General features: G+C 36.4%; 3 protein-coding genes and 2 pseudogenes across 5 annotated transcripts; 1 reads left to right on the top strand and 4 right to left on the bottom strand.

Moving 5' to 3' along the window:
* Window positions 1–4424: 4424 nt before the first annotated feature.
* Window positions 4425–5685, bottom strand: LOC113768922 (annotated as a pseudogene).
* A 1668-nt stretch (window positions 5686–7353) lies between these two features.
* Window positions 7354–8187, bottom strand: LOC113768921 (annotated as a pseudogene).
* Window positions 8188–9780: 1593 nt separating this feature from the next.
* LOC113768013 (E3 ubiquitin-protein ligase CIP8) lies at window positions 9781–13576 on the top strand. Of its 3 annotated transcripts, none has more exons than XM_027312227.1 (2): window positions 9781–11144; window positions 12998–13576. In XM_027312227.1, the coding sequence occupies exon 1, from the start codon at window positions 9826–9828 to the stop codon at window positions 11131–11133; it is 1308 nt and encodes a 435-aa protein (XP_027168028.1). In that variant the 5' UTR covers window positions 9781–9825; the 3' UTR covers window positions 11134–11144; window positions 12998–13576. The 3 variants fall into 3 exon arrangements, with proteins under 3 accessions (XP_027168028.1, XP_027168027.1, XP_027168029.1); XM_027312226.1 differs by having other exon boundaries at window positions 12989–13576; XM_027312228.1 differs by lacking the exon at window positions 12998–13576 and adding an exon at window positions 12554–12973.
* An 866-nt stretch (window positions 13577–14442) lies between these two features.
* Window positions 14443–19365, bottom strand: LOC113768014. Its single transcript, XM_027312229.1, has 5 exons — window positions 18846–19365; window positions 18690–18745; window positions 15562–15665; window positions 14790–14844; window positions 14443–14713 (listed from the first exon to the last, which is right to left on the bottom strand). The coding sequence occupies exons 1-5, from the start codon at window positions 18927–18929 to the stop codon at window positions 14587–14589; spliced, it is 426 nt and encodes a 141-aa protein (XP_027168030.1). The 5' UTR covers window positions 18930–19365; the 3' UTR covers window positions 14443–14586.
* A 1655-nt stretch (window positions 19366–21020) lies between these two features.
* LOC113768920 (pentatricopeptide repeat-containing protein At1g18485) lies at window positions 21021–23668 on the bottom strand. The gene has a single exon (XM_027313424.1). It carries the CDS (start codon window positions 23666–23668, stop codon window positions 21050–21052), a length of 2619 nt encoding a protein of 872 aa, XP_027169225.1. The 3' UTR covers window positions 21021–21049.
* Between the last annotated feature and the right edge of the window lie 1130 nt (window positions 23669–24798).

The raw sequence follows: 24798 nt of genomic DNA, 5'->3' as shown, positions 1-24798 counted from the left end.
ACTTAGTTAATAGTTATTGGATTTTAAACAAACAAGAAAAAAATAAAACATGATGTTTATAAAGGAAAAATAATAATATAATAAAAAGTGGAATAGAAAATCCGTTACGCTAGTATGGAGACCTGATTTGTTTATGATTTTATAGATTTTTGTCAGATTTTCTGGCGGTTGGTCATCAAAATTAGGGAAGTGAAAATTTTTGCGAGTGCCTGCCATTTACTAGCATCAAAAGATTTTCAAATAGTAATGCTGTAGTAAAAGAGGTAATTTGTGAGGGCCCATCCGCTACTAAAGTAGCAGAGCTCAAGAAGAGAGAAGGCGAGAGAGTAGAAGAGGTCCGATTGCGAGTGAAATTTGAATGTGTGATTTTGAGATTCAATTAGATTAATTTTCAATTTAGTATCTAGTTATGAGTGTTTCAATACAAGTTTCTTTGAGCGTACACTATAATTTGCGTAATAATTGATGTTATTTAAGTTGTTTGCTACTTTGTTTGTCTGTCTTTCATGAAACTTGTACGAGAATACCTGCTTTGTACGTTATTTTGTAAGCCATAGATAGATTTATTGGATAGATGCATAAGTAGAAATACAAAACTAACTTATGAAAGAAGCGTAACTGTTGAGGTTGGATCAACTTGTGTTCTTTGATAAATCTAACAATTTTCTGGTACAAATTCTCTCACTCTCTGTATTTTTTTAGATAGTTTGTTAATTCAAGTACTGTTGTTTTTGCTATATATTGATTCTAGATACATTTCTGGTTCCTGACTATGCACAGTAGGTTCTATTTTTGGAAGAAATTATAAAAGAGGGAGTAATTTAAAAAGAGTAAGAAATTTATGTAATTATTCTAACCATTTAGGGCACATCAAACTATAGTTAAAAAACAATGAAATTTTGTAGCAATAGATAAAATATCTCCATTATTTATAAACTACCACTTTTGATAGAAACCAGATCCTGAAAAAAAAGCATAGAAATGTATATGATAAAGTGAGTGATATAAGGGTCCAATTAAATGTAATTGAATATTTAATTGGATAAGTAAATGAAATACTTACAAACTGTTATCGTTGCCTGCAGCAAAAAAAAAATGAAATACTTACAAACATTTTGCATTCGATTTGATAATCTTTTACGAAAATGTGAACATTTTTCACACCAATCAACTCTAAGTACGAACACCAATATGGGGGAGGGGGGGAAATAATGTATTGTTTTGAACAATGTACTTCCATTTCCTGAGAATCAAGAGCATACATAATTTGAAATTATCATTTTTTTTAGAAAATTTGTAAAAAATATTGCATAAAAATATATAAGTATAAATAATTTATACCTTCCTTTTTAAATGTCTAACATAAGAAGCATCAGAATGAAATATGAATCGTGCATACTTGTTTTGAAGATCGAGATATAGGTTACCGTTGGAATCTTTAATTTCTATATTAACATTGCATCTATTAAGAAGAAAATGTGATGTACGATACAATAGATACACACCATTTTTTGCAAAATGAGATTGACACGGTTATCTACAATTTTTGCATAACTCATAGAACATACCGTTGACGTTAATGCTTTGAATGTAAGTAAGTATTCAAAAATATTTAACTTTATAGGCAGATATTTTCCATATTGAAATTAAGTCGAAGGCTAAGATGGATACTGCAAGGAAATTGAAAAAGATGATAGATTTCTATTTTTGTTTACGAAAATGACCAACGAACATATGGGATAAGCAGCAATAAGAAGAGATCGTAGGTGCCGGTGAACTATTATGACGAATCAACATATGGGATAAGCAATGGGAAGAAATGACAGATACTGATGAAATATTGTGATTTTTGTCTTTTTTTTTGTAGAAAGAATAAACTGCTATGGTTGAAGGATGCTATGTTTTTATCTCTTGTTATGGTCTTGGAGAAGTTTTAATTGAAGTGAAATTCGTATTTGGCGCCTGCCAATGAGAAACGTGTTGAGTTCAAAGACGAAAACGTCCCTTATTATGGTTTTGGAAAAGTTTTAATTAGAGTGAAATTCATATTTGACGCATGCATGCCATAGGGAAACGTGTTGTATTCAAAGATGGAAATGTGGTAGTGATTTGAAAGACATGCACACTAATGACTTAAAATGGTATTGTACATGCATATACTAATGAGTTATCAATTGTAAAGAATAACGTTCACATGATAAAATAATTTTGAAAAGGAACTAAATATCAATAGTACATGCGGCGGGGGTTGAGACATATTTTATGGAATCAATTAAATGTGAAATGCCAGACTAATAGAACTGAGAGTGAGAAGGTGTGTGGAGATTTGTTGCTGAAAACCCTTCTCAAATTTATATAGATAAAAATTGCTTGTCCTTTTTTTTTAAAGCACATATAATGCTAAAAGTGGCTTTGAAACATAAAGATAATTGAAGAACGTATTTAAAATTTTTCAAAAACACATAAATATCCACAAACATATCGTAAAAGAAACAGTAGAAGTCATTCACTACTACGAAGAAAATATTCAATAAATTATTCTCTGCCAGGATGTGTTTTCAGCTTTACTACAACACGAATGGACGTACTAAAAGCATAGAGAGCCTCATGAATTCCTCAATTTTAATTCTTTTTCCCTAGCAGAAAATGGTACTGATAAGGCCGGCTGTAATCTACTGAACTCTTGAAGCAATATGCCATGGTTTAATTGCCGTTATGTTCTGCTTTCAAAGAGAGAAGTTCATCAATCATGTTTTAGCTATTTAACAATTGCATGTTACAACATATCCTGGAAATCAGTTTCTTTACGCTAGCAAAAGGCATTTTGAATTGGTATTATTTGTAAAAAAAAAAAAAATTTATTTACTTACATCACAAACATATTTTTTAATTATCCTTTAAAAGTTTATTGTAATTCAAATAATCTCCTATCCAAACACATCCATATAAGATAACAATACATGACAGTTCTTGTCCAACGCTTCTTCCTCTAGCTAAACCAAAGCAACAAAATCATCCCCCCAGAAGGAATCAGAGAGGATAAAATAGAACTTTTTTGGGATAAAATAGAATTAGATCTACAATTCTCTATAATCCTTAACTAATGAGACCACTAATCATGGATCCGTCTAACTTCCAACGGCTGGTCAAGACCATTTCTAGGTTCTTGCACCTATTTGTTAGAGTCACAAACACACACAAAAAGGTTAACCATTTTGATTACAAAATTGCTTAATATTACCTTCTAAAAATCTAAGAGCACGCTTGATTTGCAAATTTTTAGAATTTTTTTTAAAAAAATATTGTAACGATATGATGTATGAAATTAAAAATGTAACATAAAAATAAGTCAAGAGAATATTCTAAATTTTTGTCCGAGAAACTCGCAATCTAAACGAAGCCTAAGATTAGTTAATTGTGCCTATCAGTAGGTAGTTCCCAGAGTTAACGAATCAATAGACATGATGCCATGATTAGAAGTAGAGGTGGCAAAATGGATGATCATGATTGGTTTCATAAAAATGGATCATGGATTAAATGGTCTAATCCATTTAAATCCATATAATAAATGGTTGTATATAGATTGGATCCAAATGGATGATGGATATCCAATTATCCAATTAAAATTCATTTAACTAACATACATCTAATTTCTTTAACTAGCATGCAGCTTAAAATGACACTCCTAAGAGTGTTTTAAAAGGCAAAAGCGTTGGTGAGACATTTTATCTTTGCCTAGATTGGGCGAAAGCCATCAGACGTAAGCTCCATAAATTTTTAAATTTTAAATAAATAAAATTACAAATCCTTGTAATATATGAAGAAATATTATAAAGTTATAGTAATATTTATGTTATAAAGAAAATTGTTTAGTTGAAACAATGGTCACTAGAGAATAAAATGTGAAACTTTTAAATAATTTAGGTCTCAATTATAATTTTAGAAAGATAAAACAACAATAAGACACAAAATGGGGAAAATTTAAATGATGAAGCAAAATGATGGGGTTATATGCAAAAACTATCATGGTACATCCCTAAAGCTACGCCATCATTCCTCTTCATACTCTGCGCCGTTTCTTTCTTTAGTATCTTTTCACTTTCTCCTCTTCTTCTACCCAAACAAACTCATTTCGTCTGATTTATCCTTTTCTGCTATCCTTTGCAGATCCTTCACGACTCCTTCTTCCGCTTCTATCTTTCTATTTTGTGGTCACCTTCTATTTCTCTCCCTATATCAGTATCAGCACTTTTTTTTTTGTTTTCTGCAACAGAGCACGCGCGTGCGCCTTTCACGCCCTGGGCAACGGCTTAAAGCTGATGACATCACTGGGCTTTCGCCCAATAGAAGCTACACCTTATTTGGAAGGCCGGGCGCGCCCCAAAACGCACCCGGACTACGCCTTGGAAAACAATGCTCCTAAGTTAATAGGATGAGTTCTGATAACTAAGAAGAATAAAAACAGAAAAAAAAAATGAACCATCAAGGCAATTGGTTTTATTTGAAGTCTCTTCTGATTCTATCTTCTTCAAGAACTCTGGTTCATTGATCAAATATTCAACCATTGAGGTTCTAACAAGCCAGGGTGCAACAGAATTGACACGAATATCATCTTTAGCCCACTCGCAACCCAAATTCTTGGTGACCTGATTCATTGCAGCTTTAGTCGCTCCCTAAACAGACGAATATTGCAGACTTACCATACCTGCAACGGAGGAAATGAACACCATGTTTCCGGCCCCAGATGCTTTCAGAAGAGGATAAGAAAGTTGGGAGAGATGGAAACTAGGTTCAAGATTGGTGGACAGGTGCAAAGAATATTCTTCTGCAGTATAATCAACTGCTGGCTTCCCTGTGCATACTGCAGCATTATTTACAAGAACGTTCAGCTTGCCATTGACGATCAAAGATACTTTTTCAACCAGTCGAATTCTTCTCTCTTGAAGATACATCACAGGTAGAACCCGTGACTTCGAATCCCTTTGAAGACCATTCTTGCAAGAGTTAGCTGAGATCTGCTTAGGGGGTGCAAACGAATCGAGCGGCTCGATTCAAGTTCGACTCGAGCTCGATATTCAAGTTCGACTCGAGCTCGATCAATTGCAAGAGTTAGCTGAGATCTGCTTAGGGGGTGCAAACGAATCGAGCGGCTCGATTCAAGTTCGACTCGAGCTCGATATTCAAGTTCGACTCGAGCTCGATATTGATCGAGCTCGAGTCGAGCTCGAGCTGGTCGAGCCAGAGTCGAGCTCGTTAGCTCGCGAGCTCGAATATATATATATATATATATATTTTTATTTTTAATAGTAAAATTATATAAATATTCTTAATATTTTATTATTTATTAAGAAAAAATATTATTTTATTTATTTTTTAAAAAATAAAATTTTTATTTTTTATTTTTTTCGAGCTCGAGCTTGAAAATTACCAGCTCGTCGAGCTCGAGCTCGAGTTCGAGTTCGATGAAATTAAGTAAAGGCTCGACTCGATAAGACCAAAACTCGACTCGACTCGACTCGTTTGCAGCCGTAGATCTGCTCCATTCCTTGAACAAGTGTGCTCTGTAGCACCAAATTCAGCAAGTTCCTTCGTGATTGCTCGGCCTATTCCGCGAGTTCCACCAGTGACAAGAGCAGTGGCACTTGATAGAGACCATCTTGAGCTGTTTTCTGCCACCTTTGCCATGGATCGGAATTGAAACTATGATGACTAACCCCAAACAGGGCGATATAGAGATAGATAATAATATTAGAAATTTAGAGTGAATTTACCTCTTTTTTAATCATTTTTAAATAGTTGAAATTACTCTGAACAAATAATTATATACATCTGCATTGTGTAGGATGGAGAATAAAGTAAAATACAGAAAGAAAAAATGTTTAATATCTTTACCATTTACTGACGCCTGTCTTATGAGTGTCATAACACTAAAAAAAAAAAAATCTGAAATGAAGTCATAAAGCAATTGATGAGTCATCATTATCAAAGTAGACAATATTGTTGGGCAAGCTCCTAGCATGACACCTCATCAACGGACCTCAACCTCGAGATCTCCAAGAATATATAGAATGCCAAATCAAACAGTGTCGATCATTATAGGGATATAAAAGAAAGGTGTAACACCAAAGAAAAAATACGTATACATATCTCTTTTCATTCATAAGATAGAACAATTTTGAATTCTTCTTTCTAACTTGATTGTCGGAGTTTATTCCGAGGATCAAGCCCCCTTCATTTTTACAGGTTATTTGCTAAGCTTGAACAACATCAAGACAAAGTTGCAGAACTCAGCTTCTACATAGGACAAGCAAGAAATGTTGTCTTGCTCAGTAATTGGTCTTGAGCAATGATAATGCTCGAAATTGTTGTCTTGCTCAGTAATTGGTCTTGAGCAATGATAATGCTCGAAATTGTATCATAAAGCCCATTATCACTTTACCTTCTTAAGCGATACAGTATTTATAAAGCCCCAAATTATTTATCACTCTACGGTATTGGAAAGTTTGAATTGTCTTTTAGTTTCCATGTAATTTTGTTTATCATTTAAGAAAAGGTCCATAATGATTTGGACGAAAAGGTCCGTGTCCTATGTTACAACAGCTAACTTGACCCACAAAGCTAAGCAAAACAAAATGTTACTGTAACGGGATGTTCCAAATTGAATGTGACATGGAGATTCTAACAAGGAGTGCATAAAGATTTCGTGGACATTGGGATTTTTATTTTCGTGCATATTATATGAAATTCCAAATTGGTTAAGTTTATTACAAAAGTTGAAGTTAATTTTCAGCTAATTAGTTGTTAGAGATTAAATATTTACTGCGCATGACTAATTGAAGTGTCAACTATAATAACTTATGCTAGAAAAAAGATGTTGAGTAAAACGCCTGGTCAAAAATTCAACTGCAAGGCTAGAAGAGAAAGTATTTGTCAAGATTCTTATTAAGTAGCTTTCTAGAGTCACCAGAATATCAACGTGAAATTACTGTGTTTAATACTTAATCAAACCATGTAGAATCAGTTTATTGAAACATTTCCAGCCAAAATTTTGGGTTCTTATCATCATTGAGAAGTACTGCCCACCATACGTGAAAGCAAAATTCCAACCTCAAGATTGAGTCAATTGCTTCTGCTGAAATGAAGAACGGGAAAGAGTAGCAAGAAATGATAGGGATTATGTCACATATTAAAGACAAAAAAAAAATAATTTTGCAACAAGAAATACTTCTCAATAACAGACCTTAGTACTTAGCATAGAGCATCTCCATCAGAAGACATAAAGGCATTAATAGCAGACACTTATCTTTTGTTTTTTTGGGTAAGCAAGAATTTGAGGAGAGCAATTCTTAATTTCTACTCCTAACAATATAAAAAGACATTCTTAATTTATACGTAATTGTTGCTAAATGTGTCTTTAAAATATAAAGGTAATTAAAAAACGTATTTATTCTTTTTTCCCTAGCAGAAAATGGTACTGATAAGGCTGGTGATGCCATGATTAGAAGACATCCAAATGTGGAGGATATCTCTTCTGGTTCTCCTACTCGCCTCATTCGAGTTCTTGCCTCGATCTTCTTCAGGTCCTCTGAGTCATTGAGCATATGTTCTACTAGGGGAGTTCTAACAGACCAAGGTGCAACACAATTGACCCTAATGTTATCGTTTAGCCCATTGACAAGCCAAATTCTTGGTGAGTTGATTTATTGCACCTTTAGCCGCTGAATAAGATGATGAATATTGCAGACTTACCATTCCAAGAACTGAGGAAATGAACACGACATTCCCGTTCCCAGATGCTTTCAGGAGAGGATAAGCAAGTTGAGAGAACTGGAAACTAGATTCAAGATTGGTAGACATGATCAGATCATACTCTTCAGCAGTGAACTCAACAGCTGGCTTCCCTACATTATTTAGAAGAATGTTCAGCTTGCCATTGAATAAAGAAGCGAACTTTTCCATGAGCTGTGTTCTTTGATCTCTTGAACCAGTTACTTTGAATCCCTTCGAGGACCATTCTTGCAGGCGTTGATTGAGCTCTGCTTCAGTTCTTGAAAAAGTATGGACAGTTACTCCTAGTTCAGCCAGTTCCTCCACGATTGCACGCCCGATTCCTCGACTTCCACCGGTGACAGGAGCTGTCATTCCTGACAGAGACCATCTCGAACTGCTTGTTCCCACCTTTGCCATGGATAAAGCTAGAGAACTCTCAGAAAAAAGGAATAATAAAGATCAGAAAAATGCAAAAAAAAAAACAAAAAAAAATGGCCAATGCTATAAATAAGCCTCAAGTACTTGTTTAATAATAGCAAATTGCGGCAGCTATACGAAATCTTAGATGCTTACAGGCGTAAAAAGCTTCAGAATAATCAGTTGCTAACCTTAGCAGCAGAAGCTTGAAACAGATTTAAAAAAGAACCCTTATTATGCTCGGTGCATGGTCGGATTATTTTCCTTTTTCCCCCATATAGAACCCTTATTATGCCAATTGCCAAGAACAATAATATCTCGACAAAGGAAACGTGTTGTGAGCTACACGGTAATAGACAAGAAGTATGAATCAAGAAATACTAAAGCAAGTTTTTAAGTGCAGAGGCCCGGTCCTGAGCCCACACACGTGGCAGCCCAGGGAGGCCTGAGCTGGGCTTAACCCTCAGGCCCATGGGATCCGTCCCGCGGCCCCCCGCCGCTAGGGTTCCAAGGGGCTCCAGAGAACAATCCCGCATAGGTCGGGATTGCCCCCAGTGCGGGATTGAGGCTATTCTGAGCAGGTCCCGCAACGTACGGAGGTCGGGCTCCTAAGCAGGTATAAATGGTAACGCACACCGGTTGCGCAAGGTACGCTCAATATACGCCAATTACTCCCGACTGTGTTACTTCCCGTGGATCTTACTTACCAGAAAACTAACTTGACCGTCGGAGTGCCCTCGGGGACGACCTCGGGACTCCCCCACTGGATCACTTCCTTGTTCGTTTTTCAGGCTTAGGACGCGCTCTTCTCATCAGCACGCCGAACTCATCAGGTCAGCTCGGTCCGGGGAAGTTCCGTGCTTCTTCATTAAGCATTTCTCCACTGAAGACAAGAAAAAACTGTTCCAAGTAATAAACGGTTCCAAACTATGGTGGATGGAATATAATATATAGAATTGCTAGCACTTAGGCCTAAAGTTGGAGCAAAAGATCTCCAAAACATGTTCTGAACCCATCGAAAACTCCTATACTTGGAAGCATGTTCAATTTTATGAAGAAATTTAATAAAAACTAGTAAATCACGAGAATAATTGTTTGGATGGTAAGTTATTTGGGATTATTTGGAATATTTTTACTGTAGCACTTTTTGTGATGTGATGTATGTGAGATAAAAAGATAATTGAAAAGATAAAAAGGTGTATTAAAAATTATAATGATGATGTAAGCAAATAAAACTGGATAAATAATACTCAATCCAAACAAACTATCGAGTTGTTGAAATTTAATTCCGTACTTAAGGACGTTCAGAACATATCTTCCTTCATGATTAAAAGAACCTAAAGCACTTGAGGTAGAATTTTCTTCTTCTTTTTTTTTTTCTCTGAGTGTATTGAATTAAAAAAAAAAAAACTAGAAATCAAGAAGGGAAGCTGGAAAAGTGTTCATTTTTAGTCAAAATGAGAGAGAAAATAAAAGAGGAAATTGCTGATCACCTACCCCCTTGGCCCATGGCGTAGAATATCAAACAAAAGAAAACGCAAAAAGATGGGAATTTTTAGATAGAAAATAATTTTCGAAAAAAAGGTGTTTCCTTTCTCACTTTTATTCCTCCTACTCTCCCCACCCCGCTGAAACAGAATGGCTGAGACGACGTTGCTTCAGCTACTCAGACTCCACCAGGACGATGACGGCCTAGACGACGTCATTGAAGAAGTAGATTTTTCTCATCATCAAACCCATCCCCACCGCCATCATCTCGATCCCTACTGGTCTTCCGATTTCGATGCCTTCACTTTAGATCCCTCCTCCGATTTCCCACCGTCCGATGTTCTTCCCCGTGGCCGACTCTCCACTCTCCATCGTTCATCATCAATATTGGTTGATTCCCCCAGCGACATCGTGTCGGAGCCCGAATCGGTTGTCACCAGCGCTGATCTTTTCGACCGCGAGAATCAGGTCAATTTCGTTATGGACCTCCTGCACCAACGAGTTGAGCAGTCCCAATTGTCCTCCACAACCTGTGTGGTGATTGACCCGGAGATTTCTGATGCTGGCCCGAATTTCGGGATTCATGAAGGAAACGACGGAATGGAGCCGACCCATTTGGATCTTGATCTGAATCTAGGGTTTCTCGGAGAGCCCACTTCGGCAAATGTGGAAAATTCGGGGTTCGTAGCTGAAAATTTTGAGGGTGGGGACCATTTTGTAACCGGGTTGCGAGTCGTGGATATCGGGTCGGAATCGGATTCTGATATAAACCATGACGTTGAGATTGATTTTAGTGCTGACGATGATGATATAAGTGAGGGTGATGATGATCCAAGCCTTAGGCTCTGTTGGGATTCTTTTCAGATAGAGGATCATAGAGAAGTTAATGAGGATTTTGAGTGGGAGGAAGTGGATGAAGGAGTTGATGAGAGAGAGGTTCTGAGCATGTTTCTGGATGATGATGACATGCCGGTGATGGCCCGGGAGGAGAGTGCAGATGTATCTAGGAATTTGGACTGGGAGGTTTTGTTAGATGTGCAGAATTTGGAAGCAATCCCCGAGAATGTGAATGAAGGGTTCAATGAGTTGAATTTTGGCGTAAACGAGCATGATGAGTACAACTACACCGCTGAGTATGAGATGTTGTTTGGGCAATTTGCAGAGAGCGAAAATGCCATAATAGGCAGGCCACCAGCTGCTAAGAACGTTGTAAAGAGTCTTCCTTTAGTGATTTTGTGTGAGGAGGATTTGAAAAAGAATAGCTTGATTTGTGCTGTTTGTAAGGATGAGATGGGAGTTGGTGAGAAGGCAAGGCAGCTGCCTTGTAATCATAGGTATCATGGGGATTGTATTCTTCCATGGCTGGGGATTAGGAATACATGTCCTGTTTGTAGGTATGAGTTGCCTACTGATGATCCAGACTATGAAAGGAGGAAGAGGGACCAAAGAGCTACTTGAGTGAATTGAAGGTATATTGTTTTGTAGTATCTGGGTGACTTTGTTTTTCAGCTGTGTGTTGTGCTTAATATAGATGATACTCTTAGATACACACAAATGGATTATGTAACTTTGAGAAGAGCTGAAAGTTACAGAGTTTCTTCATTCTTTTGATGATGTGAATGTTTTATTGCTGAGCTATTTAGTTGAAAGTATATCAGACACCACACTTCAAATATGTAGATAATGAATGTGGTTGCTGTATCTGCCTCTGTTGTACTCTGAGGTTGAGTGCAGGATACTGAAATGTGTATATTAGTAATCTTAAACATCATTGACTTTTGGTTTCCTTAAACCTTGTAGCTCTGGATGTTGTTGCGAGACCTGTTTCTCTTGCATTGTCTGATAAGAATTTACTTGAGCTTCAAGGGACTATCTTTTGTATGTAATAATTATGTAACTGCTGCTTTCCAAGAAAACAATGCAGTTTGCCATCCACAAAATGTAAGAAATGGAAGAATGGTGAAACACAATTCAGATCCAACACAAAAGGAAATTGACCACATCAGATTTTTATTTGAAGTTGTCTTTTTCTTTATGGTTTGCTTCCTTGTCATCCTAAATTTCTTCCAACCCTACATTAAAGCAGTTAGTCATTGGTATATTTTCCATTGCTAGCTCATAAATAACCATTAAGCAAGTAGCATACTAGTCTTGGCTCTGAGATTGGTTAAATAGCATTGTTTGCAAGTTTGAGTGTAATTTAGCTAGCTTTTGGCCTACAGGATATCTTTATATTGTTTCCACTGCTGTAAAGTCTTTTAAATGTGTTGCCTTTTTTTTTTAAGAGTATTTTAACTGATGCATTATGTTACTCATTTCACATTAGTTTAATAATCAAATTGTTGGAATTTGCAAGCTTGACCAATGGAGCCTCTACTAGTTGGTATATGTAATTCATTTAGGATGTGTTGAAGAGGACAAGAGTCATATCATCCATTTTGAAGCAAAAAGACTAATAGTTAAATTACATTGATTGCTTGAACCCTGATTCAGTTATCTTACAACACTTTCTGTTGCCAGGCTTACCTGTCATGACTTCCGATCTTATATCAACAAACGCCTGAAATTCACAATTAATCTTCTTATTTGAAAGCAGAAATGAAATATATATCTAGTTCGTGCTTCCTTTTGTCTCTTTATGTGCTTGTCTGTATATGTCTGTACATGTAATTTATACCTTGTGGATTTTGAAAAGGGGGGGGGGGTATGAAATGTGGCTTTTTTGGTATTAAGAAATCCACTATTACTGGTAGGTTTCATCAGCACTTGAGAATGATTATAAACTATATGTGAATGCAATCTAATTGGCTTTTTGGGATATTCCTAACCCCAATTTTCTGTAACACCTGTTTGATCATAGATTTTTTTGTTATTAAAGGGTGACACGGTCGTGGCTCTAGTTCAATTGATGGTGGGCGTCATCATCCAATCGCCAGTTCCTAGTTTTTATTTGATTTTTTTTTTTTATAAATGAGCGTGTAGAGAAATAATAGCTGGGAAAAGTTTCTATTGAGATTGATTACAGAGTATATGACATTGTACTGCAGGCACGAGTGCCTGAACCACATTTTTACAATCTCTATAACTATCAATTTGCTTTTATAAAGGATTTTAAAGGCATTAAGAGTTCTAGATTCTGAATGCTTATTTCTGTAGTCCTGAAATAAATTTGAAGTTGTGTTTGACACTCATCAGTCCTCAACAGTGAAAGTATTATTTTTGCTGTGTTTTGTGCTAACTATTCTCTTGTTGGTGCCTTAAGCTATTCAACTTCATTTTGCTATGTGCTGTGATTGAGTTCTGGATCTGTTAGATTTCCTAGGTGATGGATGCTTGGAGATGGCATCATATAGTTGCTGGGGGAAATTGACCTCAGATCTACTGATGCTGCATAGATTCTTGTGGCTCTACAAGACAACGAAGTTTGTTTACTGAAAGCCCCCCAAAAGGGATCAGCTGACCCAGAAACTTTTAGTTGAGAGCTCTGAATTGAACATTCCTGATGTGTGTTTGAGTATTTAACTTGTGCTGGAGTCAAGGACTCGATTGGACATGGTGAAGATGGCTTAAAAAGAAGTTAGGGGATTTTACCAAGGATTTGTTTTTCTTCTATAGAGGTATACTTTCAAAATACTGCATGACATGATTTTTGCAGGGAGCCTTTCCACTGGGGAAGAGTTACATAGAAATGTTGGATGTAATCAAAGCCCCATCTGAGTAAAAGAGATTTGGGTTTAGGGTACAGGTCAAAGGCATAGAAAGTGAGGACTATTACGTAGTGGCTACATGATACAGTGTATTTGTAATTTTGGATGAAATTCTAGCTGTCAATCTTTTACTTGCACCATATCCCCTGTGCTGTGGTATCACACATATTGGGTTGACTACCTTCTTCTTGCCCCTCTAATATCTGATGAGCCTTGCATTTTCCTTTTTCTGTAGCACTTCCTTTTTCTGTAGCACTTCTGGTTACCTTTACTGGTTGATTAATGCTTTTGAGCATTTTGGGAATTTCTGGCTTTGCTCATGCCTTCATGGATGACGATCTCTGGATGGCCGGTATGAGCTGGAAATCTCAGCCAAGAACAGTAGAGGATACTAATTTGAGTAGTTTTCTTCGTGCTAAATATGGCTTTACTTGTGATACGCTCAAGTAAGAAAGACGTTCCAGGTTCAAGCCCGTTTCCACTTCCACATTCCTGCCTAAAATTCCATCCTCACCAAATTCAAATTGTCTCCCCTGCTAACTAGATCTACATGCTTCACGGCTGAGCCGATTACGAAGAATCACCTTGAAAGCATTTGAGCATACTAACTGCACAGAACTAGAGTCAAATGTCGATTACCTCGTAATCTGAATTTCTGAAATGATCATATTCACATGGAAGATGCTTCATGAGCTCGAAGGGATCTACCAACTGCACCTGGAGAATGCCCAGCTATGATATATTTGATCTCTAAAAGAACTTGAGGACCTCACCATTTGAGAGATCAGAAAATGGGCCACACCAGCACGACACCATCCATCCATGTTCTCTCAAAATTGTCTCCCCTGCTAATTCAGAATTAAGTTTATAGTTTCTACTACAAGAAAATCTGCTATTTCCTCAGATGTTGTAGAGCCTAACGCCTGGTTGCTCGCCATGCATCATGTGTACAAGGTGCACGGTCCATAAGCTCAAAGCCACAAACATTTTCATGCTCGTTGAGAAAAGCATAGGTTAGTAGTTGTAATAAGTTCTGATTGTATGGACTACTTGACACGGAAAGCTAAACTTTAAGTTTGTCATTTGATTTCAAAAAGGACATAATTCCATGGATTTATTTTAAGTTTCTGGCATAATAACATAAGTTCTACTTTTTTGATAAAAGGTTTGATTCCATGGTATCCTTTATGATGCAAGAATTACATCAGTTCTTCTTCCCAGAGTGCTTCCCATTCGAAGCATCAGCTGATGTTTCCTCTTCAGACTTTGCTACACTGTTCAGCAGTTCATGGAAGCTTGCAGGATCTGCATAGGATTGATGTGGAGGCAACCTATGCAAAGATGGGTACATAGATTAGACAAAGAAAGCAAAGAAACTTCCGACAGCTATACCTGAATTTTCCTTACCTGCTTGCCTTCACAGTCTGTCCATCTGTATTCACTTTCACATCATAAATATTGCCTGCAAAATGTGCTAGTAATCTCAATTGGGATACCGAATAATGACATTCTCCAGACATATGATACAAATTAAGTGGTAGGGGCATTGAAGATCCGCACCAGAAACTTTCCAGTTAGCTATTCTGCATGCATTCTAACAAAATACTGAAAGAACTCTCTCTTATTGTGCCAAAACAAACATAAATCCAATCATAACTGCTCTAAGTATGACTACCCAACAGATCCTAAGGTTGGTTTACATGCTTCATATTGTTTCATTCCTTGAAACTCTTCAGAAATATTGAAAATAACTGTTTTTTCCTTTTCAACTGAGTTCAACTAGATGTATTGAGAGAATGAATTACAGCTGCATGAAATCATCAAGTCTCCAGCATCAAGTAGGGAAAGGATGCTAACCTTTAAACAAACTATCTCAGAATAACATAAAGCTTCATACTCGTTTCAGGTCAAAAGAAAACTAACTAAACAATTTCAGCTTGCAAAGTACATGGGGTACACGAAGAGACTGAATCTCAGAACACTGCAATTAACTATGACAAGAACTACTGCCCTTATTACATATGCAAGTATGAAGCAATAGACAAAATGCTACTAGGATTTTAAGGATTTAAGTAGGAGAAATAGGACTTCTACACACATAAAATCAATTGCTACTCTAACTAAAGATCTGAGGCACAATGCTGGATCCTAGCAAAGCATTTCATGTAACTACACTTACCCCCATACAGGGTCTTGTCAGAGAAGTACTTAGCCGTCACATAGCTAGTCATCTGCGTTACATAATTTTCATACTTTTTCTTGTCCTCCTGGTTATCCATATCCCTACAGATCAAGAACATTGTCGACATTGACATCACCTCCAATAAATGTTTCAGCAGAATGAACTTTTACGAGATCAATCATTTAAGATACATTAAGCATAAATTTCAAACAAACTGGGAGAAGTAAGATGAAATCCTTGTAGCAATCAACAGGAGATGATAAGAAGAATAAAATCCTTGGAAACTAGGTTGCCAGCTGAAGGAAGCAGCTTGTGATACTTTTTGCCCAATGCTTATATTTGATTCATAAACAAGAATACCATAGCCATGACTTGATTTAGCTGGGGAAAACAAGCAAGTGACATAAGGTAGTGTGTTGACAATGAGCTCATTCATCACAAAAACCAACTCATGCGACACAGACGGTAAGCTCATTCATAAATTATTGAGAATTGTCATTTCCTTTCCTGTGCATAGCAATTGGCAAAATAACAAGGGTCAAAAGATGAACTTCACAAATCTCCCATCATTAATGATATTATCTCCAGATCACCCCAAGGCAGTATTTTGGATCTCTTCTTCATTTTCAAAACAGTCAACAGAGAACGGGATGATAATGCAAATAAACAAAGAAAGATAATCTTCTCTAGTTTAACATTTATCTACATAGTAGCAGACCACTTTTTTGCAATTGCCATTTATGCCACAAAAACATTCAGGTTTCAGAGAAGCTTCAACAGCAAAATATAGATATCTCCATAAAAAACTTTTACAAAATTCAGTGAAACAAAAAAGATGAGCATTGGAAGCACATGCGTTGACCTTGGTAAATCTAATAGACAAATGGTTGTAAAAGTATATTATTCAGAAATTTTAGGTTAAAAGATATTTTGAATTGCTGATGGCCTGCACCAAATAGATACAGATATTACTGTACATAAGCTAAACCAGTTACATATATAAAAAATACAAAATAATTATTATTAGATGCAGGAGAGAATTCTTTACTTGACAAAGGTTTCGATACGAGAAGGGGCTGCCGCCGCACAAGAAAATTAGGGCTAGATGAGTAGAGAGTAGTTTTGCAAATGCAGTAGTGGCCTATTAAAACTCATGGGCAGAATTGTCATATTCTGCCTACCATGAAGGCAATAAAGTAAATGCATGACCATAAAGATTTATAAAAAAACAAATGAAAGATTGAGTAGGCTCAACAAAGCATACATTGACTCTCAGGCTTTGATTTCTTAAAGAAAGTTGTCTCCGTCATTTCCCTAATTCTTATGCTGCGTCACACAAAGAACCTTGGCAGTAAATTAAAATATTCTTGGAAATCTTGATTGTGTAGTTAGTTTTCTTATACTTGCTTATTGTTCACCATGTGCTATAATATAATTCACAATCTTCAATATTTTAGCATTAACACAAAACATTTTTGTAAATGACTGGCTTCAATTCTGTAACTGCAATAGCTAATAAACAATCAACAATTCTAAGTGGTTACATGCAATTTGTGGTTTTCTTCAATGTAGCCAGTGACTCAACGCAGAGCTAAAAGCTTTAGAACTTGTGTACTTTGATGCTTCAGAGATGTACAGTAAAGAAATGAAAAGAGGAAATGAGAAAATCAATGACATATAAGAGAAAAACCATGCATAATAGAGAAGAATCATTCATGTTGCCCTATATCTATGACTGGCAACAAAGATGACCTTGATTCCCTAACACGCTTGTGATCCAATAAAAATTCATAGTCACACACTGACAATATTGTTGGACCACCCCTCCTCCCAATCAAGTGGATGCACTCCGATTTCCAGAACACCACCTGTCTTTACAGTGATACGAAGTATTCTGACAGATTTTACTTTGAACAGCACATCAAGGTTAGTGCTAAATGATGTATACAGAAGTTATCATTTTAAGTAGATGAACTTCAACTTCCACAGACAATCAAGATAAAAAGTCAAACATGACATGGAAACCATAAAGATATTTTAAGTTCAATTTAGTGAAAGAGAACTTACACATAAGAAATTGAGCACCTGATTATGATTTGACATGTTTCCATACCAGACATTTTACATGGGAAGTCTCTACTTACAATATGCGTTCTTCTGTCAACATTCACATTAATATCACATGCATTTCAACGGTATACTGACAGGGGTCAGATTTAGTTTCCTCAAAACTGACATAGCGGTTTTCAAGTGCACAACAGTCCTAGCACCCCATTCAATTTAATTAGTAAAAATGTGCAAGTTCACAATTTTCTTTTCAATAAACAACTCCTGGAAAGCAAAAGTCATTTAGTTTTTGAAATATCTATTGCCATGTTGTTAAATACCAAAACTATAAACATGACATAGATCTCAAAATCAAAAATTTGCCATAGAGAAATTTGGGGAAGTTCTAAAAGGTAGTTTCTTTCAATCTATTGTTTTACACATGTTACAATTTTTTTTCTGTAAGTAGTCTTGAAACCCCTCTGTCCGCCCCCCCTCCCCCACACAAAATCCCTCTCTCACTTCATTCAGAATGAAGCCATATGCATTCTAAGAATATCAAAAGACAAAGAAAACAGGGAGAAGATGTAAAACAGGAAATAAAGCAAGATGGTCTTTGTACGTGCAAGTAATATAGCAAGTTTACATCATATGCTCCATATTGAATTTTACTTAAGCATGCAATTTGATCACTGAAATCATCAATAAACCATTCTATCCCATGACATAGAGCAATTAACATAAAAAGATTATATCATGTATGCATTATATAATTTTGCATATCAAGCATCCAATTTAGCAAAGTGAATGATCATTAAGGATTCTACTCTATCTGAATAGTACACCACAGGAGCTCAGATAATCAAAACTTAGCAAGCGGAAACACATGTATGATTTAGAAATATTTAATGAATCATATGGAAACTAAATCACATAAAAGACCATAATTTATGAAACATACATACTACAACACATGCAGACCCAAAAACCTACAAAGGATAAGCTTTTATTAATTCCACGCGTAAAATCAGATGGCAATATAAATTAAACTAACAAAAATTCTATCTCTTAAGACTTACTTAGATGGTTCTTCTTTCTTTGGCTCCAGGAGTGCACCATTTTCACTTGACACGTCCTGCCAAAAGTTAATTCAGAGAAAAGCAAGAAAATATTGAAAAAAAAAAAGAAGTAAAAAAAAGTAGTGGTGAATGTTGGAAATAAGAAAGAATAAAAACCTGTTCTTCTTTGTTCGGGGGCAGAGACGGAGATGAAGCAGACTCAGAATGAAGCCCGGAATTTGATGCTGAAGTTGAAGCCATTGTAGCCTTTGTTTGATTACTGATGTCTTTTTCTCCGAGTGTCGGGTTTTTGCAAAGGAGGAGCGGGCTTGAGCCCCGGGGGTGGGGGTTTGGTTTGGATGTCTTAAATACTGACAAGTTTTCCAAATTAGTAACGGCAGCAGATAAATAGAGTTTGGAGTTTGGACAACGAATTGGACGGGTGAGAAGGTTACTGGGATTTTTTTTCCAAAATGTCTAAAGGGAAATTTTGGACACGTTCCTGCACTATCAGAGAGACTCAAGTAGCTGCCAATCTGCCACCGGTTATAGGCGGAAGGGGTGCTGGTAGTGGTGCTGGTGCTGGTGGTGAAGGAGGCGGCGCCACCATATTGGTATGTAGAGATGTTGTGGCAGACGGTTGGAGTTGGAATCTATGAAATGGAAGTGAATCTAAAGTTGTGAAAAATTTAATAATTTGTTGCGGCGCAAGTAAGAATTTAGTCATGCTCATTAAGAAAACTGAGAACTTATTTCATTGATTGAGATATTGCTATTTGCTAGTGGACGGGCACCACAGAGTTCTAATTGCTCTGGTCAATTTACAATCTAAAATACTTTAAAAAGAATTTAAAAAAATAGAAACCAAATCATTTCATTTTTTTTTTTGAATAAAATAAAAGTTTGGATAAGAGGATAGACCGCTTTCATGATCTCTCGTAAGAAAGTGATCCATCGTTACCAATTGAATTAACTTATATTGATAAAAACTAAAATAATAAATACTTAACGCAATAATTATATGTATTGTCCACTTTAAATTCTACTGCATGTTTGGAAAGCCGCTCAATTAAACTTGATGGATAACAAATGTAAGGACTTGGAAGATGATAATGGATGCAAATATTAAGAACTTGGTAGATAACGAGTATAGTTCAGCTTCATTTGATTTACTCTAGCACAATTTAGAGACTTTTAATATAAATATTTAGAAATATCACCTCTATACTATTTCATTATTTTCTTTCTCTTATATACACATACACGCACATTTTTCTTTTTCTCCAAATATATACACAAATAAAGCTAATTTTTTTAAAATAAAAATATAATATTTGCGCGATATTTCAATTCAATATTATTATCCAATTAGTTATCAAATACATATAATTTAAACAATTCAACAACTTAATGCTTTCAACACTTAATTTTCAAAATTTAGAATTCAGATTTTAAACTATAACATTCTGTAACGCATAAATTTGCAATTAATCCGGGATTTCCCATTGAAAAGTCAACCCCTTTTGGGCCTTTCAAAATCCGGGTTAAACCAACCAAAACAAACAAGTACAGAACCAGGATAGTTTCCTATAGGATTGGCCCATTTAATGGATTTAACCATGAATGGCATTCTAAGAATGATGCACTCGCAGTTTTGGCATTCTTTCCTCGTTCTGTCCTCGCTCGAGATCATTAGACAGGAAGGATTCCTCTTCAGCAGCTTCAAGAATGATGATCCATACGAACTTGGTAGGAATATTGTTCCAAGCAATTCATCTGCCTAAGTCAGTCCAAACGTTTCCTGTGACACTTCTTCTACAGTTGATCAAAGGAAAAAGCAGTTTCTGCATGTAAATTTCTGCTAACCAGTTTTAACACTTCCCCTTCCTGATCTCTTTCAAAAGACCCTAAACTTTCACATATCAGATGATAATGTGCTTTTAATAAATTGATAATCATACACTTGCATGATTTTCAATGCCTTCAGAGCATGTTTTGCAGCTTTAAAATCCATTACCGCATAGAACAGTAGAAGGATTAACGGTCCCTGAATGTTGAAATGGTCAAAATGCTTGTTATCACTCAGAACTATCTCCCCACGAGCAACTTGAGATACCAACTTGATGGAAATGAGGCAGTTATCACAAGTCTTACAGAAGCATAAGTCAGTCCAAAATGGTATAACTTCCCTAGAGTTTTCTCCATTCAATTGACTTATGAGACAACTAGATCGCATTCTTGCAGACCCTGAAAGCAACAACTTTAGGCGTCCTCAACAAGCCAAAAGAATAAAGTGATATCTTTAATTGCTTTCGCAGATCTATCTTTGCTCATGAAGCACTAAAACCCAGGTTAGGGAAATATCCCGTATCAGTTATTTTCTACTCTAATGTCTTCCACATAAGCCTAATCTCTTCTGAGTCAGGAAGCATTTCGTCACTAACAATGAAGCTATAAGTTTTCCCTCCAACTTCGGTCCAACTACAACCAACATCCTTCTGCAGTCCCATCTCTTTCATTATACCCCTGACCCTTCTCACATCATCCCACTTCCCAAAACCAGCAAAGAAGTTAGAGACTAGAATATAACTTTCAGCTCTGCTTGGCTCCAATTCTAACAATTTCTCAGCAAATTCATTTCCCAAATCCAACTCACGGTGATTTCTACAGGAACTAAGCAATGAGCTCCAAATTCTGGCATCAGGTTTAATAGGCATACTAGCAATTAGCTCTAAAGCATCAACAAATCGTCCTGCACGACCGAGCATGTCAATTACACATGCATAATGCTGCAACTTAGGCTCTATGTTGTGAAAAGCATGCATTTCGGTTAAATAACTAAGTCCCTGTTCAATCATTCCAGCATGGTTACATGCAATTAGGATATTAGAAAATGTACAGAGGTTGGGCTTCAAGCCAAGCTTTTTCAGTTTCTGGAATAGCATATGAGCCTTCTTTCCATATCCATGAATTGCATAGCCAGAAATCATAGCTGTACATAATGCAGTGTCTTTATCCTGTACCTGATCAAAAACTGTTTGGGATAATTCTATTGACCCACTTTTGGCATACATGTCGATTAATGAACAATTAATCAAACTATCCTTCATTAAGTCAACCTTCAGAGCGAAGCAATGAGCTTCTTTCCCAAGATGCAAAGCTGACAACCGTGAAATAGCACCTAGGGCACCTACTATAGTAATTTCTTTAGGTTGGATACCATCAGATACCATTTCACGAAAGATATCCAAAGCTGCACAAGGCAGTCTATAGTGCAAGTACCCTGCAATCATTGCATTCCAAGACACTAACCCTCTTGTCTCCATGCTGTCAAATAGAACTTGTGCATGTGCTGGAATATCACAACTAAAGTAAAGTGAAAGCAGTGAAGTACTGATAAACGAATCAATTTCTAACCCCTTTCTAAGAACAAAACCGTGAATTTCTTTACCATACCATAGTGATTTCAAATGATTACAAGCTAAAAGAAGGCTACTAATGCTAACCAAGTCAGGGTCAATTCCTGAATGTGCCATTTCAAGATACTTTTCTAATGCTTTGGATGGATTCCCATTCTGTACACATCCACCTATAAGTGCATTCCAGGAGCTCACTGCTTTCCTCTCCAATTTATCAAACAGACACTCGGCCGTACTTAATAAAGCACATCTAGCATATGCTGTAATAAAAGCGTTCGCTAACAATTCATCTTTTACAAACCCATGTCTAATAGAATACCCTTGAAGTTCCTTCAAATACAATAGCTCTGAAGCCTCCTGACAACAAGGCAATACGTTCAACACTGTTAGTTCATTAGCCTTGAACTTATCCCTTTCCATTTGCATCTTCCTCACAAGGTCAAATGTTCCATCAATAAGTCCTTTTCTAGAATACCCCCCAATCATTGAATTCCAAGATACTACATTCTTGCTATCATTCAAGTCAAAAGTAACTCGGGCATCCTCCAAAAGCCCACATTTTGAATACATGTCAATTAGTGCATTGCTCGCCATTACATCCCCACTCATCCCAAATTTCACCACTAAACCATGAACAGCCTTTCCCATCACGGAATCCCCTTCCCCTGCGCAAGCAGGCAAAATAGTCACCATTGTAGCTGAATCAGGAACCAATCCATCCAAACCCATTAACAATTCTCTAAAAAAATTAAAACTTTCTTGAAAACACCCATTTTCGGACAGAACGGAAAGCATAGAATTCCAAGAAACCAAGTTCTTCTCAGGCATAAACTCAAACATCTTGTCGGCATGCTCAAGAATCCCAAATCTCCCATACATAGCAATCAATGCATTCCCCACAAACACATCAGAAGCCAAACCCATCTTCACTACCATCCCATGAACAGCCATTCCCAAACCCACATCCAAAATCCCTCCACAAGCCTTTATAACACAAGGAAACGTAAAATTATCCGGCATATATTCTGTTATTGAGATCATTTCATCAAAAAGATACAACGCATCATAGTAAGACTCATTTCTTGAATACCCACTCAAAAGCGCATTCCATTGGTACAGATTTTTCCCCCGTATTTGATCAAAAACAGAGCGGGAATCTGAGGGAGAACCACACATTGCATACATTGTAATGACCCTAGTATTTAGTACAGGATTATTTCTCAAATGGATCGACTCCCGAATTAATTCATGGACTTTTCTTCCTATTTCAATGTTTTTGTCAACTCCACAGGCCTGTAAGAGTATTCCCAAGGCTAAAGCTTTTTGGGTTGGATCAAGAAAGCTATTATCCGGATTTTCTTGAATCAAATTCAAGGCTTTGATGAGAGTTTTTGATTCGCAAAGTTCAGTTATTTCTTCAAGAGGAGAATTACGACGACCACTTCTGTTCTCAACTGGGGTGGAAATCGATTGAACTGAATGATTGCTGATGGGATTGCGAATGGGGAGGTGATGATGATGATGATGATGATTATGGTGGTGGAGATGATGGCTTGAAAATAACGGGAGCACCAAAGCCATGACCTAGGAGGTGCAGTGGTTGCCTCGGTTTGTTAGCTCGGGAGACCTTTTCCCAACTCCTCTATCCTCCTCGTTATCTGTTCAAGTGGGCGGTGAGTTCAAGAATGACAGTTATTTTCGTTATTTCTGACGTTGCTCTCTGACAAGTGAGATCATTGTAGAGTTCCCCCCCAAAAAAAAAAAAAGAAAATAATAGAGAATTTGTATACTTTTTTTTTTTTTTCCAAATTGAGTACTCTACACATTTTGCAAGTAAGAATGATAGACTTGGTAAATTATAGAGGTGAATATATATACATTAAGGAAGTGCCAGGAGATCTTGGATTTGAGTCTCATTAATCGAGCGTTTGGTCTGAATTGAGAGATTTGATGAAAGATTTAAAATTCATTCAAATTGCTCTAATTGTTTGAATTGTCTAATAGGGATTTAGATTTGTAATATACCACTTATTAAGATATAGTTTAAATACAAGAATAATTGATAGTTTACAGTTTAACTACCTTCTAAACAATATAAACAACTAGTGGAATTTCAGAGGATTTTAAATTCTTCGTCAAAATTTTCAATCCAAACGCAACCTATAGTATTTACCTGGCCATTTTTGTTGATTAATTGTAATATATTGAGTTGCAATCTCTTAATATTTTCAATTTTTATACCTAATTTTTAAAAAATTACACTAAAGCACCAGTAGTGGACCTCTTGTCTAAACTTTTTCAATTTGTCCAAATGCTAAAATTCTGCTCACTTTATCAACCAGGTGGAGTTTCCACCAGATCTTTGTAAACGTTTTGTGCTCTCCGTCAAAAGCACCAAAAACCAGATATTCTGGACGATTGTTTCTTCATTTTGCTTGACTAATCATTTCTGCAAGGAAATTCCAATCTGTTGAGTTTGGGAAAACTATAAGCAGTACTTCAAAGTATCACTCTAAGAGGTATATATGGTCAGTTCGAAACATATATATATATGATCTAACTTTGCAACCATTTGTTCGGTGACAGATACATGCAATGTCATTGGAGGAAACACACAATGCAGCTAAAATACTACATCAGAATTGCACATTTAACATAGCAATCTTGATAACCATAAAAGTTTATAACAAAGTAATAAACTGAATTGATCA

The sequence above is a fragment of the Coffea eugenioides genome, chromosome 4 (genome assembly GCF_003713205.1).
Source record: "Coffea eugenioides isolate CCC68of chromosome 4, Ceug_1.0, whole genome shotgun sequence".
NCBI lineage: Eukaryota > Viridiplantae > Streptophyta > Magnoliopsida > Gentianales > Rubiaceae > Coffea > Coffea eugenioides.
Note: the sequence above shows the minus strand (reverse complement) of the source record. Positions and strands in the feature narration are given on the sequence as shown.